The sequence below is a fragment of the Manduca sexta genome, chromosome 25 (assembly GCF_014839805.1).
Source record: "Manduca sexta isolate Smith_Timp_Sample1 chromosome 25, JHU_Msex_v1.0, whole genome shotgun sequence".
Lineage (NCBI taxonomy): Eukaryota > Metazoa > Arthropoda > Insecta > Lepidoptera > Sphingidae > Manduca > Manduca sexta.
Genome location: NC_051139.1, coordinates 5,546,599 through 5,559,713, shown reverse-complemented (window position 1 = coordinate 5,559,713; position 13,115 = coordinate 5,546,599). Strand labels below are relative to the sequence as shown.

The 13,115-nt window shown below is 32.4% G+C and overlaps 2 protein-coding genes across 8 annotated transcripts in view; one reads left to right on the top strand and one right to left on the bottom strand.

Annotated features, from left to right (window-relative positions):
• The window catches only part of LOC115446789 (low-density lipoprotein receptor), a 220,601-nt gene extending 219,457 nt beyond the window's left edge, over window positions 1–1,144 (top strand). For all 7 annotated transcript variants that reach the window (XM_030173585.2, XM_030173582.2, XM_030173584.2 and 4 more), the window contains one exon: window positions 27–1,144. In XM_030173585.2, coding sequence (XP_030029445.1) covers window positions 27–71 — 45 coding nt within the window. In that variant the 3' untranslated portion in view covers window positions 72–1,144. The remainder of the gene's footprint in view (window positions 1–26) is intronic.
• A 2,865-nt stretch (window positions 1,145–4,009) lies between these two features.
• Window positions 4,010–12,690, bottom strand: LOC115446792 (queuine tRNA-ribosyltransferase accessory subunit 2). The gene is made up of 7 exons (XM_030173591.2): window positions 12,461–12,690; window positions 11,692–11,960; window positions 11,217–11,398; window positions 10,135–10,304; window positions 9,300–9,502; window positions 8,417–8,542; window positions 4,010–8,065 (listed from the first exon to the last, which is right to left on the bottom strand). Exons 1-7 carry the CDS (start codon window positions 12,575–12,577, stop codon window positions 7,831–7,833), a joined length of 1,302 nt encoding a protein of 433 aa, XP_030029451.2. The 5' UTR covers window positions 12,578–12,690; the 3' UTR covers window positions 4,010–7,830.
• Between the last annotated feature and the right edge of the window lie 425 nt (window positions 12,691–13,115).

Genomic DNA, 13,115 nt, shown 5'->3' with positions numbered 1-13,115 from the left:
TTAATAATGCTTATTTTTATTTCCAGGCCCAACAACCTCTCAACACACCCGGTACAAATGACTATGTATAGTGTACAAGCTGGAAGTAAATATGTAATAATATCATTAAATGTGAAAAGAAAGAGAAGGACATGTGATACTTAAAATAGTGTTTTCCAGTGAATGGGACTTAAGCTAACGTTTTTGTAGTAAACTCTAAACTAATTAGAGATAGTGCAGTGAAAGTGTGGAGCTGTTGGAACAAAGTTCTGTTCGCTGTCGTACCTCGCGCCGCGGAAGGATCTCGAAAATATTGTTTCCATTCATTCACATTGCAAGTGGTCCGTTGTTTTGTACATGATTTTGTATTGTATCACATATAAATTGATGGGATCAGTTATTTTATAATTCTATTACATTGTATGAAATGCTAAATGTTCTCACATTAATGCCTGGTGCATTGTAATTATTTATAGTTTTATGTAAGTAAACGATGTTCTTCTTTTGTTGAAGTTGCAACATTTTTGTACGATAATGTCAATAGCTTAGTTATCAAACTTCCGTGAAGACTGTTCAAGATCAAAAATGTAAGCATATATTAGTGATATATGTACTTATTTAGTAAATTTATAGTTTCATGCTTGCCTAGAAATGTATTTAGTATACAAAGCTAAATGTAACACTCTCAAAATTTTGCTATGAAATATTATTTATTTATTTAAATTGCACATTTAGGCTATTGTATCAAAATTATGATTCGTGTGCCAATGTTAGTTAAATCTATGATTAAATGTTGCCAGTCAAACAATATATTAGATGAATTCTCAATTATATTATTGTTCGTTATATTTGATATTTATTTGTATAATAAAATTGTTATAACATCAATATTTATATATTTTATCTGAAAGTTTCTGTACTATCTTATGTGCATTAATATTTTGTATTTTTTATTCAGAAATTCAATTTAGAATGTGAATGTCAAGCATAATCCTGCCAATTCCTCTTTTACAAAAATATTGGTAATAAATATTAGTACATAACTTAATGAAATTGGAGTAACTCAGTGCACATTTCATATGATACGCCTAGCTCAATAAGTGTGATCACTCAAGAATAAATATTGTGTACATATTGTCAGTAAAATATATGTAAAAGATGTTAATTTTTTTTCCTTCCCCTATATCTATTTTAAACAACGCCAAGTTTTTCTTTAAAGTAACAGCCATTTTAATTATTTTCATAATATCTTCACAAAATAGTTTATACATAGTTAATAGGAAATTTAAAAATTAAGTGAAAAGAAAAAAATATATAATTTTAAAAACTATCTAAGTACATCATTTTATTTTCTTGATTGCTCTGCCATTAATAGTTGGTAATTTAAGTTAGCTATCTGTGGTACCAAGCCGATAAAATAGATACTACTACCAATGGCGAAAGACAAGGAATATTTAAAAGAATAATATACATATTACGCATGTATGATACCTTCCTAACCGAAATTCGGCTACGGCGGCCAATCCCAACGGAGATCAGTCAAGTACGCAGGAGATATTATACTGCACAAATGTGTGCGCAATACACAGGTGCACTCTCTGTTTCTTCACTCTCACTGCTCGGTGAAGCGACAATGCGACATGACCGGAGAGAGATCAAGCGCAGGATTAAAGGCTTTATTGTTCTTTCCTAGGAACGGGGTTAAGTATCATACCGCCGCAGCTTCCTGAGTCTGAGCTGTAATTTAGTAATTTTGAAGATAAAAAAAACCCAGTAGCAATTATTTTGGCCCGACCTGGAATCCAAACCCAGGAACTCAGTACGGTAGTCGTACTCATACCATGTACATACAATTACAACTAGGCCACCAAGGCTATCAAATTACTTACTTATCTACTTATAATTACTTATAATCTACTTATATAATTATACATGTGCCTACATCTATCTCTGCACCACCCGAAGATTGACTACGATAGAATGCCTTTGGCATTAAGTCCGCCTATATCTCATGCAATGGCGAAAGATGAGTTTCCGAAAGGGACCTCGACACAACATATTAGTACTGGATGTGCCTAAATGCTATCTGCATATAATTCTGGTGATTATAATTAGAATCTACATAAAGGTAAGCCGGCAGGAATCGGGTTATATAGCCTTCGCCTCATGTGTACAGGCTTTAAAAGGATAGACAGACGTAACTGCTCTTAATTTCGAGCTACAATATTGTCTTACCAAAATTTTGTTTTCTGTACACTAAACGCTACTCAAGGAGCTTCTTTTATATTGTTCTTAAACTTTCAGAGAAGTACATAGCAGACGCAGTTGCAGCCTGAAATTATTATTTGAGTAATTAAATATTCTGTTTCCAGTTAATTATTTTTTTTATATTATATGAAGAATTTTCTTCGCATTTTTATGGAAACCGTGCAACAACTGGTATCATTCTGCACTTCACAAAGGCTAAGAGAAATACGTAGAGACCACATATGACGCAGCTGTCACGCACACTAGCTTACAATACTTGGCCTACTAGTTTTATCGTTATGGAAGCGCGTTAATCCGTCTAAACATTAATTTGTCAAAGTTAATTTTTTTAGTTGTAAAATAAAATAGTATGTCAACCTAAAAGTGTTAGATGTTTGAAATAAAAACAACTTAGTCCACTTTAACTTATATTTAATTATCTTTCGGACAAATAAATTTCACATGAGGTCAGCATTCCTTGTACATTTTGCAACTTAATATACATATAAAGAATAATGTGCCGCAAATTATTGGATAAATAGGTTCTTAATGATCTTAGTACACACAAAAACAGTTTGTGAAAACATGAGAAAATTAAATAAATCTATTTATTTGGTTAACAAATAATTTATCACAAAATTTATTTACGAGCTACAACAGCAACACTTCTTAAGTGTCACAGAATGGGCAAACTATATCTAACAAGATGTAGAACAGAAAAAAATAAATTCTAAAAACTAATATTCACTGCAGATTTCAACACACAATCGCAATCTCTAACTTTGCATCAATGTTAATAAAAAGAAAAATCAATAGAAACCTACCGTCAGTGCCCTAACTTTCCGGATTTCCATATTTTTTACTTTATTATATAAAAAAAAAAATTAAATCGCTTTCTGTAGCGGTACATATGTCAGCGTATAAAAAACTTTTTCTATATATTTTAAATAATATGCACGTATAAATAACATTTACAAAACATAAAAAAGTAGGCGGTTTGGTCTTTAACATTAGCTGACACGTTTACTTCGAAATATATGTATGATGAGTATGCTGGGACGTTCCAATATGTGGCTTAATAGTTGTAGGATACAAATTTTATTTTTATATATGTCATCTAACCCCCTTATTCATAGACGTTTTTTATCTAACGACCGAGTAAGGCTGTGATAACAAGTCTGTTTCTCAGTGCTGACGGCATGGCAGTCTTCGCAGTGCGTAGACATAGGGCCGTTGTGACTGGCTAATATTGAAATACAACAATAATAACCAATCACAACGGCCCTATGTCTGTTTCTCAGTGCCGTTGGGCACTGAGAAACAAGCTTGTTATCACAGCTTTACTCCGTCCTTAGATAAAAAACGTTTATGAATAAGGGGGTAAGTCTTTGCCGAGGTGTAATATATATAAACAATGTTAAGACTCGTTTTTATAAAACAAATAACATTTTCAAACAAATGTTACACGACCTTGGACAAGTAGAAATGTAAATGACTATGAACTAAAAGGTCCTAGGTCCATGGTCCAGCAACACTGTATGAGGGTTTTTTTTAAACACGATTTCTTGGGAATTGAAACTCTTAGAGTGCGATAAAGGTAAGTAAGAAATTAAATATTGGGTAAAAAAATCCTTCTACGATATTAAACACACGTGACATTTAGCTCTTCACCAATAATATATTACGCGGGAGGAACCGCAAACACAATATTTATAATAAAAATTACAACCCTAGCCTCGGGAATGTTGGGAACATTTGTTTCGAAAAAATTCCAAACTTTGCCTTAACCAATATTTTTCAGTATAATAATCATGTTATTTCGTTGTTAGTTTTGTTATTTATGATTTTTTTTATTGAAAAACTGTCTATGCTTTATTTTAAGAGTAAGAGGACTTAGGCATTGCGCAATGCAATATATTATATTAGTTATCAGACACCTACGTCATCTAACAACCGAATCATCCCATACAAATTCGAACATACCTACATTGTTAGTCCACGAAATAGCTACGCGTGTATAGTATTTACTTCGCAATAAATGGCAACAAAGTTTCCGATATTTAAGCTATATATTTATACATAATATAATAGTCGTATATTTCACGTGTCAGTTCATTACTTTTTTTTTTAAACTAATTAGAAAACGAGCGCAGTAACTAATAAGAAAGAGAAACAATATGTTTGACATTCAAATTTTCATTGGTATTTCTTACAGACTTGGATCTAAATCCACGTAGGTGTGGGCACTGCTAGTTATCTATGTAAAAGACAAAATAATCCAGAAACTTGATTAAGTTTAAAAAAATATTATGTTGTTTCAAATAAATTAGACACTTATTTATCAAAATCAACCAGATGTATAACAGACTACACCTAACTAGAAAAAAAATCATATAATAATCTAACATTATGGTACATTTTTAAAATGCTGCTTATTTCTGTGGGACATACACTTGGAATTTGTTTTTCTTTAGCACACTTAAGACAAAACATACCCATAGGATTTTAATCTCATAACTTAAAAATAAAAAATAAATTATTTCTACATATAATTAGTAGTTAAATTAACAAAGTTATATGTCTAAATCTCACTATCCAACGATGGGATACCAGCCCCTTTTTGTAAGTATAACCCATAGACTACCCGCCTATTAAAACTGGTTTAGTATCATTTACAGGGTCATTTTGATATTGCGTTACTAAATGAAACCAAAGACTTGTCGTCACCTTTGCTGACATTGCACCAAAAATTATCCATTAATAACGAATACTTTCACCAAAAATCCGTGTTTTTAGTTTTTCAATTTTTTGTTAATTTTGTAGTTTACTGCGAATAAGGCGTGTGCTTGAGTCTATTTCTGATTGAAAGTACCAAGTGGAGGCCGCGAGGTATTATCTTAGAATAGTAGTAATGACATAAGGGCGCGTAAAATTAAAATCACTTTTTATTAATATTTATTTTGTTAGAAACTTCCATTTTTCTATTTTACATCTACGGCTCTAGTAACTTACTGTAAAGTGTTATTTTCAAGTAGATAAGTATGTGGTTTCATATACTAATGCAATGTTAAAATGACCCTGAATGATGGTTTCTAACCATCTCAACTATTTTTGCAGAGGAGGACTAGCTATGTACCAAATAGCGGAACCTCATCCCCCTCCCGCCAATATGTTAAAACAAGTAACCATAACTATTATAAACCTGCGAAACTAAACAAAATTTTGTTAAATTACAATAAAAAAAAACTATTTTGGTCGCCATAATAGGTAACGTGCACAAACTATAGGTGGCAGTACAAACCAGATATAGGAGCCACAGTGTGTGAAAGTAAGTACCTGACTAAATCCTTTCCTTATGTCACCTCTCAGTTATAACAATAACAACCATAGCATTTGTGACTATCTTCTGAGTGATCGAAAATATTTTGTATTACTATACTTCCAATCAACTACACATATAAAGAACAACTTACACGAATTTTGTGTAATAAAACATCAATCCAGTTAATAATGATTGACATATTATCCTTGAAACAATTAGATTCCTAGATTACTCCCTTCAACCCATGCATTAAGTAGGTACTAAGCGTATCTTCCGTTTACTCAAATGTAGGCCATCGAAATACAACTAGTTTTTAGATTTATTGCTAGTTTTTGGTATTTAATTTTCTCCCGATGTTTCAGAAACTGCAGCCTCCATTTCCAGGAGGGGATGGCGGCATAAAGACTGCGAAGTATTCGAAAATTTAAAATCCGATATTATCTAGTTTTATTTCGATAAATACTTAGGAATTGAAAATGTGGTTACCTTATATTAATTTACCGGTAATGATTGGCTTCCATTAAACTAATTCGTGATTTATCACAAAAATAAATTATCCTACATCATTGGTTTGTTTACTTAAAAGTAATTACAAACTTAATATTGCCTGAGATCTGGCAATGACGTGTTCAAAGGTTATCAATGTGCTTAAGAAACACGACACTACTGGTGGTTTCTCATATGTAAGAGTTCGCCTGTATAGGTACCACCTCAATGTCTATTTCTGCCGCCAAGCATCAGTGTGCAGTATCTGTTGTGTTCCGGTTTGAAGGACATTGTATCCAGTGTAACTACTGGACAAGGTATAATAATTCTTAACATTTCATGTCTCAGGATGGCGAGCGCAGTGGAATACTCCAATACTTTGTAATTCAAGGTGTTGAATGGTGATTCTACTGTTTATGGGCGGTCGTATCGCTTACCATAGAAGCAAGCCAGTGAAGGGCAAGCTCGTCTCGCCATTCAAAGCCATAAAACAAAAAAAAACACTACTCAATGTAGTTTTTCGAGGTTGGTTCGGATTGGTTGACAGACGGCATTGGTCTCTCGATCAATTACAAACATCAAAATAAAACATCAACTTACGAGTCGCGTTTTTTGGCTCATTCTAAGGCTGCATGGTTTATTATTATATAATATTAATTTATGTAGTTGCATTTCTAAATCTCATTTTTGCCTTTTCTCTGAAATGATGTTACTGATGACACATTTGTCTGACGGTAACCATCATCCACAGTTAACCTTAAGCCTTCAAACAGTAGTTGTACAAAATTTCCTAGTATTGACACACTGCTGCTTGAGGGCAGAAAACAAACCACGGTGCCTTTCAACAACCTTTTGTACGTGAGTTATACCTGCTATTTGTAATCTCCCATGTCACTTACAAAATAAATACAATTACCATTAATAAATATTGGGTGTCTCAAAATTTACGCAAGATATAATTAAATACATATCAAATGTATTAATTAAAAGTTGTCATTAATTTTATACTATCCCAGTGCTGGCCACGGGCCTCCGCTACTAATGAGAAGGATTAGGCCTTAGTCCATCACGCTGGCCTAGTGCGGATTGGTAGACTTCACACACCCTCAAAATTCCGATAGAGAATTCTCAGGTATGCAGATGTTCTCACGTTGTTTTCCTTCACCGTTAAAGCAAGCGATAATTCACAAAGAATACAGACATCATTTTAGAAAGCCAGACTTGTGTGCCCTTGGGTTTTTAACCCGCGGACATTAGTTTCGGCTGTCCGTTCCACTCGCAACTAGGCTATCGCCGCTTCGATGATAAATTTAATGAATTAATAAATTATATGAGTTTAATATTATATCCCATATACGGTAAATTACCTTGAAAAATTGGAGAAATAAGCTTTTTAATAACTCTAAATAGTCACTGTCTACACAGCATTTTTTATTCCCAGGACTTTACCAGTTACCACTGCTAGGTTAGTACAAGGTGGATGGACGACCTGGCTAAGGTCGCAGGAAGTCGCTGGATTCAGGCCGCTTCCAACAGGTCGACGTGGAAATCCTTGGGGGAGGCCTATGTTCAGCAGTAGACTTCCTGTGGCTGAGATGATGATGACCAGTTACCACGCAAATTGCATAAAACGTAGATATTGCGTAAATTTTGGGACACCTATATAACTTACATAATAAATGCATTCGGAATGTTGCCAGATCTCAAACTGCGGGTGACCCCAATTTGGTGTCGACCAAACAAACCTGAGATTATAACTCGCACAATACTTAATTATTTCTCATTAATGTTGCCTGTTAGGCAATACCGTTCATTATATTATGGCCATTGATAATATCTTCATTAGAAATTTTGACTTTCTTCTTTAGATGTTCTATGTCTGTCATTTCGGAGTCATGCTTGCCATTCATATATGGCGTTTTAGCCACATCATATTGTTTTGTTATATGGCTTTTGAATACTGAAAACGTGTTGGAGGCGATGTGTTGACGAGCGTGATAGAACAGTTGATCATAATGATGGATGTTATGTCTGAAAAAGAAAATCATGAACATTACTATAGTGTAAATGTTTAGTAATAAATACTCAAGTCTTGTCTTTTAATTATATTGTATTGTAATAGTAGTGATTATTTAGCGGATTTTATGTCAGTTTACATTTTATAACTTTTTTCCAATGGTTCAAAGACTTTGCAACCTCCGTGGTCCACGGGACAAACTGAGATGGATAATAATTTTACCAAAAATCGTCAAGGTTTTTAATTATGTCAAGTCATAGAACCTAAACAATAATTAAATAATATTCAAGGTTGTTAATACTTAGACATACATATATCATGTCATGGATTCTAAAAATGAATCAAATATAAGCAACCAAACTTACATGCTTAACAAAACAGACGCCAACATTTCTTTAGTGTTCAAAAGATGTTGTATATATGCCCGAGTGTGTTTTCTGCAGGTCAAGCATTTGCATCCAGTTAATACTGGCGTGAAGTCATCTCTATAGCTGGAAATTAAATAGAACTTTATAATCATAACCAATAAAATCGTAATTACTCTAACAATGTGATTCCAGCTGCTTCTGACAGGTCCGTCTAGAATTCACCAGGGGAGGCCTATGTTGAGTGGACTTCATTTTGATGATTACTGTAATATTGTGAGGAAAACCATAACTTCAAAGTTTGATTTTGGATTGAATAATAATTTGCTCCTTGTTAATTCAATATGTATCCAAATATAAGTTTCACGAGTACATGACGTAGCAACAGACTTCAGTTTTTTTCTTTTGTGTTCATATGTTAGCGACGATTGGGTTTTGTTAAGACCATGTAAGACATACAGGCTCATTTTGGCATTGCGTTCCTTAATGAAACCACAATTTATCAATGTGAAAATAACACTTTACAATAAGTTACTTGAGCCGTAGATGTAAAATAAAAAAGTGTAAGTTTCGAACAAAATAAATATTAATAAAAAGTAATTTTAATTTTACGCGCCCTAATGCCACTATTACTACTCTAAAAAAATTTGTCGCAGCAGCAACATCATACTTTCAGTCGGAAATACATTCACGCACACGCTATATTCGTATTAAACTACAAAATGGCGAAAAAATCTGAAAACTAAAACCAGGATTTTTGGTGAAAATATTCGTTATTAATGGATGATTTTTGGCACAGTGTCAGCAAAGGTGAAGATGAGTATGTGGTTCCATTTAGTAGAGCAATGTCAAAATGACCCTGTATAACAATAAAAATCACTACCTCGTATCATTAAGATCCAACACGCAAGCTTCACCACTATATCGATTGACATCATAATTTAAAACTAAAGCATGCCCAGCATTTGTAAGTTCAAGAGGGTATGAACCACCAAACACGTCCCAGCCGTGTTCTATGGCAGCTACAATTATAGCTGGATTCCAGCAGCCTTCTGCAATACGAACTAAATCCTTTGGTACGGCATCCTGAAATAAAGATGATTTCATTTTCAAATGCCAGAATTACAAATCTGGTTATATTGTTGAATTATTATTGATATACTATTTTAATTATTATATACGAGCATATAACAGATATAAAGTACGAAACATAAAAAAACGTTTAATTATGACCTCTTTTTAAGTTGTTTAAAATTTTAATGAATACAAAATTCCGTTTAGTGAAATTCCAATGAAGAGATATTAGCGCTTTTTGCAGATAATATCTACAATGATTTTTATGACTTCTATTATGAATGATTCATTGTTATGAAGCACAATTCGATTACATATTTATTATCTACTATGGACATCAACAATCACGCCATATTATTTACTAATAATTTTGGTTTACTTTATTATGTTATAAGTCATCAAGATATAAGGAAATGTTTTTTGATAAGTCATAAAAACGTAACGTTTTTGTGTTAATACTAAATATATTTTAATTTGTGCTTAATTATGGGCAGGAAGTAAATTCTGATGTCATTTCAACTTATAAAATCTCTATCAATATTTAGACTACTAAATCTGGATTTATGTATGTTTGTATGTATTTCTCAAAAGATAATTGAATTATAAGCATAACAATAATGATAATTATAAATATGTTTTCTAACCCCAACTCTTTTGAAGATGTTCTCAATTTTTTCGATAGGTTCCTTATATGATTCTTTGGTTCCGTCTGTAATCCCTTGTAGTGCAACTCCACTTAATGTATTCTTATACTTCTTAATCTGTTGTATGCACTCGGCACATTTACTTGGTAAACCAGCACCGACCACCACACCTGATTATAGGGAAATATAAAATATTTGACACTTTATAAAGAAATTTTATTTCAATTATAAAGACTACAGAATAGAGAACGCCAAAATAGAAAAAAAAAAACAAAAAACATTTAGGGTTTTTTCTTTGTTGTGGCAATGAAGTCACCCCATTGCACCTTAAGGTAAGTAAGTAGTGGGACAGTATGTAATATAGGGTTGATATATAAATACATAATTGAATCAGAATTAATAATAAAATATACTGATTTAATTCATAAAACTTTATAATCTTAATAACAAAAACATTGAATATTCTTATTAATTGACTGTTCTAAAAATAAAAAAAAGATAAAATTGCAAGACCAATATCATAAAAGTAAACCTTGTTTTGGTAGATAACACTGCATCTATCTTATCAAAATATATAACACCATTCTAGTTATTATTACCAGTACCTCTGTAATATCAGGCTAGATGGAATCCAAAAATAATGCCAACATAAGTATTATTTTTATTTATAGTTTTTATCTAATAATTGTTTTGAACAGCAGTGATTACAATTTAAGACTGTGTAATGACTCCAAACATAACCACATACAACCATTATTTTAAGAATGTATGACTATGAATAATGTCTTTAATCCATATGTTACCATAATATGTCTGTGAGAAAAACATCAATAATTGATTTTATTATGTTGACTGAATATTTCTTTACCTTAAACAGCATGATTGCACTTTTACAAATCATGTGCTAATCAGATTTTTTGGGGTTTTTTTCCAAAGTTTTTGTTGATTTTAATTTTTTTCGAGAATGTGGAGTTAAAACTATTCACTGAGTTTCTAATTTTAACCCATTGATTGTTAGCAGTGACGATCATGTCTTTATTTATATAATAGCTGAAATCCAACTATATTTTATTTTTACATACCTATAAGGGAGCTGTTTTGAAGCTCCTTGGACTCCTTATATCGTTTAACACACACATCCAACATGTTGCAGGTCCTGCTAACAGATTTGACAATTCTTTTGTGCCCTTCGTCAAGTGATGTGTGTCCATCTGCAATCGCCAAAAATATATCTGGTTTGAAAACTTCCATCATATCCATATATCTGAAATTTTCCCAATATGTAATATATTTTAGCAATGTATATTATTATGGTATTATTTTAAACAATGCTTATTTGTGTTTAAAGCAAAACAGCATAGGTATATAGACTTATAGTAGTAGGTGGGTACTAATAATAGACCCAAGATTGAAAAAAATATATATTCCTATTAGCAGTATGTGATAAAATATTTAAGAAATTTTTATCTTAACATCACATAAATATAAGACATGTGTAATTTTTTACACAAGCATCTGCAATTAGCCAAAAATCTATAATTTTAAAATGAATGTTACCTATCAGCTGTAATCATTTTCTTTCCATTTCGAGTCCACAGTGGTACTTTCTCTGATTCAAAATGTCCTTGTGGTGTTTCCTCATTCATATTATGGAATGTTGAACAAACTACATGTTCAGGTAATGCCACAAACTTGGCTATGCCTTGTCCTTGTGCCTTCACACCTGTTTCTAAGTGAGCCATGCTTGACAACGGCATCCATAGTAATTGCGGATTTGAGAATACTTTTGATAGGACATCGGCAGTGAGGTGGGCAACACTGCCTCCCTGAGGATAAAAATTATACTATTAATATCATGCAAGAAAAAACTTAAACAGCTGAATATTTTCATTTTAGTATGAGAATTAATACTTGTAATGAAACAAAATAGTCAATGGAAAGAAGTCTAATAATGGTGCAGATTATTATAAATTGTATTAAGATCTTGGAAGAAGTACCTAACTTATAAATACAGTCACACTTGCTTTAATGTTGACTTTTTACCTGCTAGCAAACAGGTTTAAACAATGTGCCATTTGTGACGTTCTAGCTCATCTGACTGGTTATCAAGGCCGTCTGACGGTCACTTTTGTCTGACTGCGTCAAATAAAGTATGTATCTTGTAACCAATGCGAAATATGCACGTGTATCAAAGTATTTGGAAAACTATCATGCAAAATCAGAGATACAAAATCTTTGTATATAAATTAGATACTTATTAAATTCATGAGGATAGTTCATTCCTTTTTTTGGGAAAATAAGTATTTATCAGTTTGATCAAACTAACCTGGGTCAATAGAGCGGCAGTTGGCGTTTCGATTGTTGTGTTTGGCGACTTTATAAATCCAGACAATAATCCAATGCGTTCTCCACTGCAGCTTGTTTTTTTAATTGTAAAACGCATTATACTTAGGGTAATTATTATGTTAAATTAAAGTTCCAATTCTGTATAACGCGTAATAACTCTACTTTTCCGGGTGTATGTTTGTAGGTTTTGGAGTGAATAAATTTAAAATTACAATGTGACAGTGACAAATGACAATTGACACATGGGAACGAACGAAGTACGAAATAGAATGAATGACCATATAATCATCTCGTGAATCACAGATCAACCTACAAAGATTTTGTTTAAATTTTACTCATAGAATTTTACTATTATTTGTAATAGACTACTCAGACTATATTTTTTTGTTTGAAATAATTTAAAAATGCGAAATCTTGGGAAAATGTTTGGATGTTTTGATGTTTGTAAAAAGTAGATGTGCAAAAATTATTTGGTTGAAATACTTATAGCAGACAGATAGTTTGGATTAGCACATAGGCTACTATTTATTCCGGTAAGATTAACTACTTACCGTTATTATAAGAATGCCTCGGTGGCGTAGTTGTACTGCATGCGCGGTACGGCAGCACTCTGAGATCCTGGGTTTTCGAATCCT

Bases quoted from the DNA above. Each gene is read 5' to 3' on its own strand.
- LOC115446792 (XM_030173591.2), bottom strand. From the start codon at position 12,577: ATGCGTTTTACAATTAAAAAAACAAGCTGCAGTGGAGAACGCATTGGA. The intron at 11,399-11,691 runs GTAACATTCATT...GGAAAATTTCAG, and splicing joins AAAATGATTACAGCTGATAG to ATATATGGATATGATGGAAG. The intron at 10,305-11,216 runs GTATGTAAAAAT...CCCTATAATCAG, and splicing joins TCAAAACAGCTCCCTTATAG to GTGTGGTGGTCGGTGCTGGT.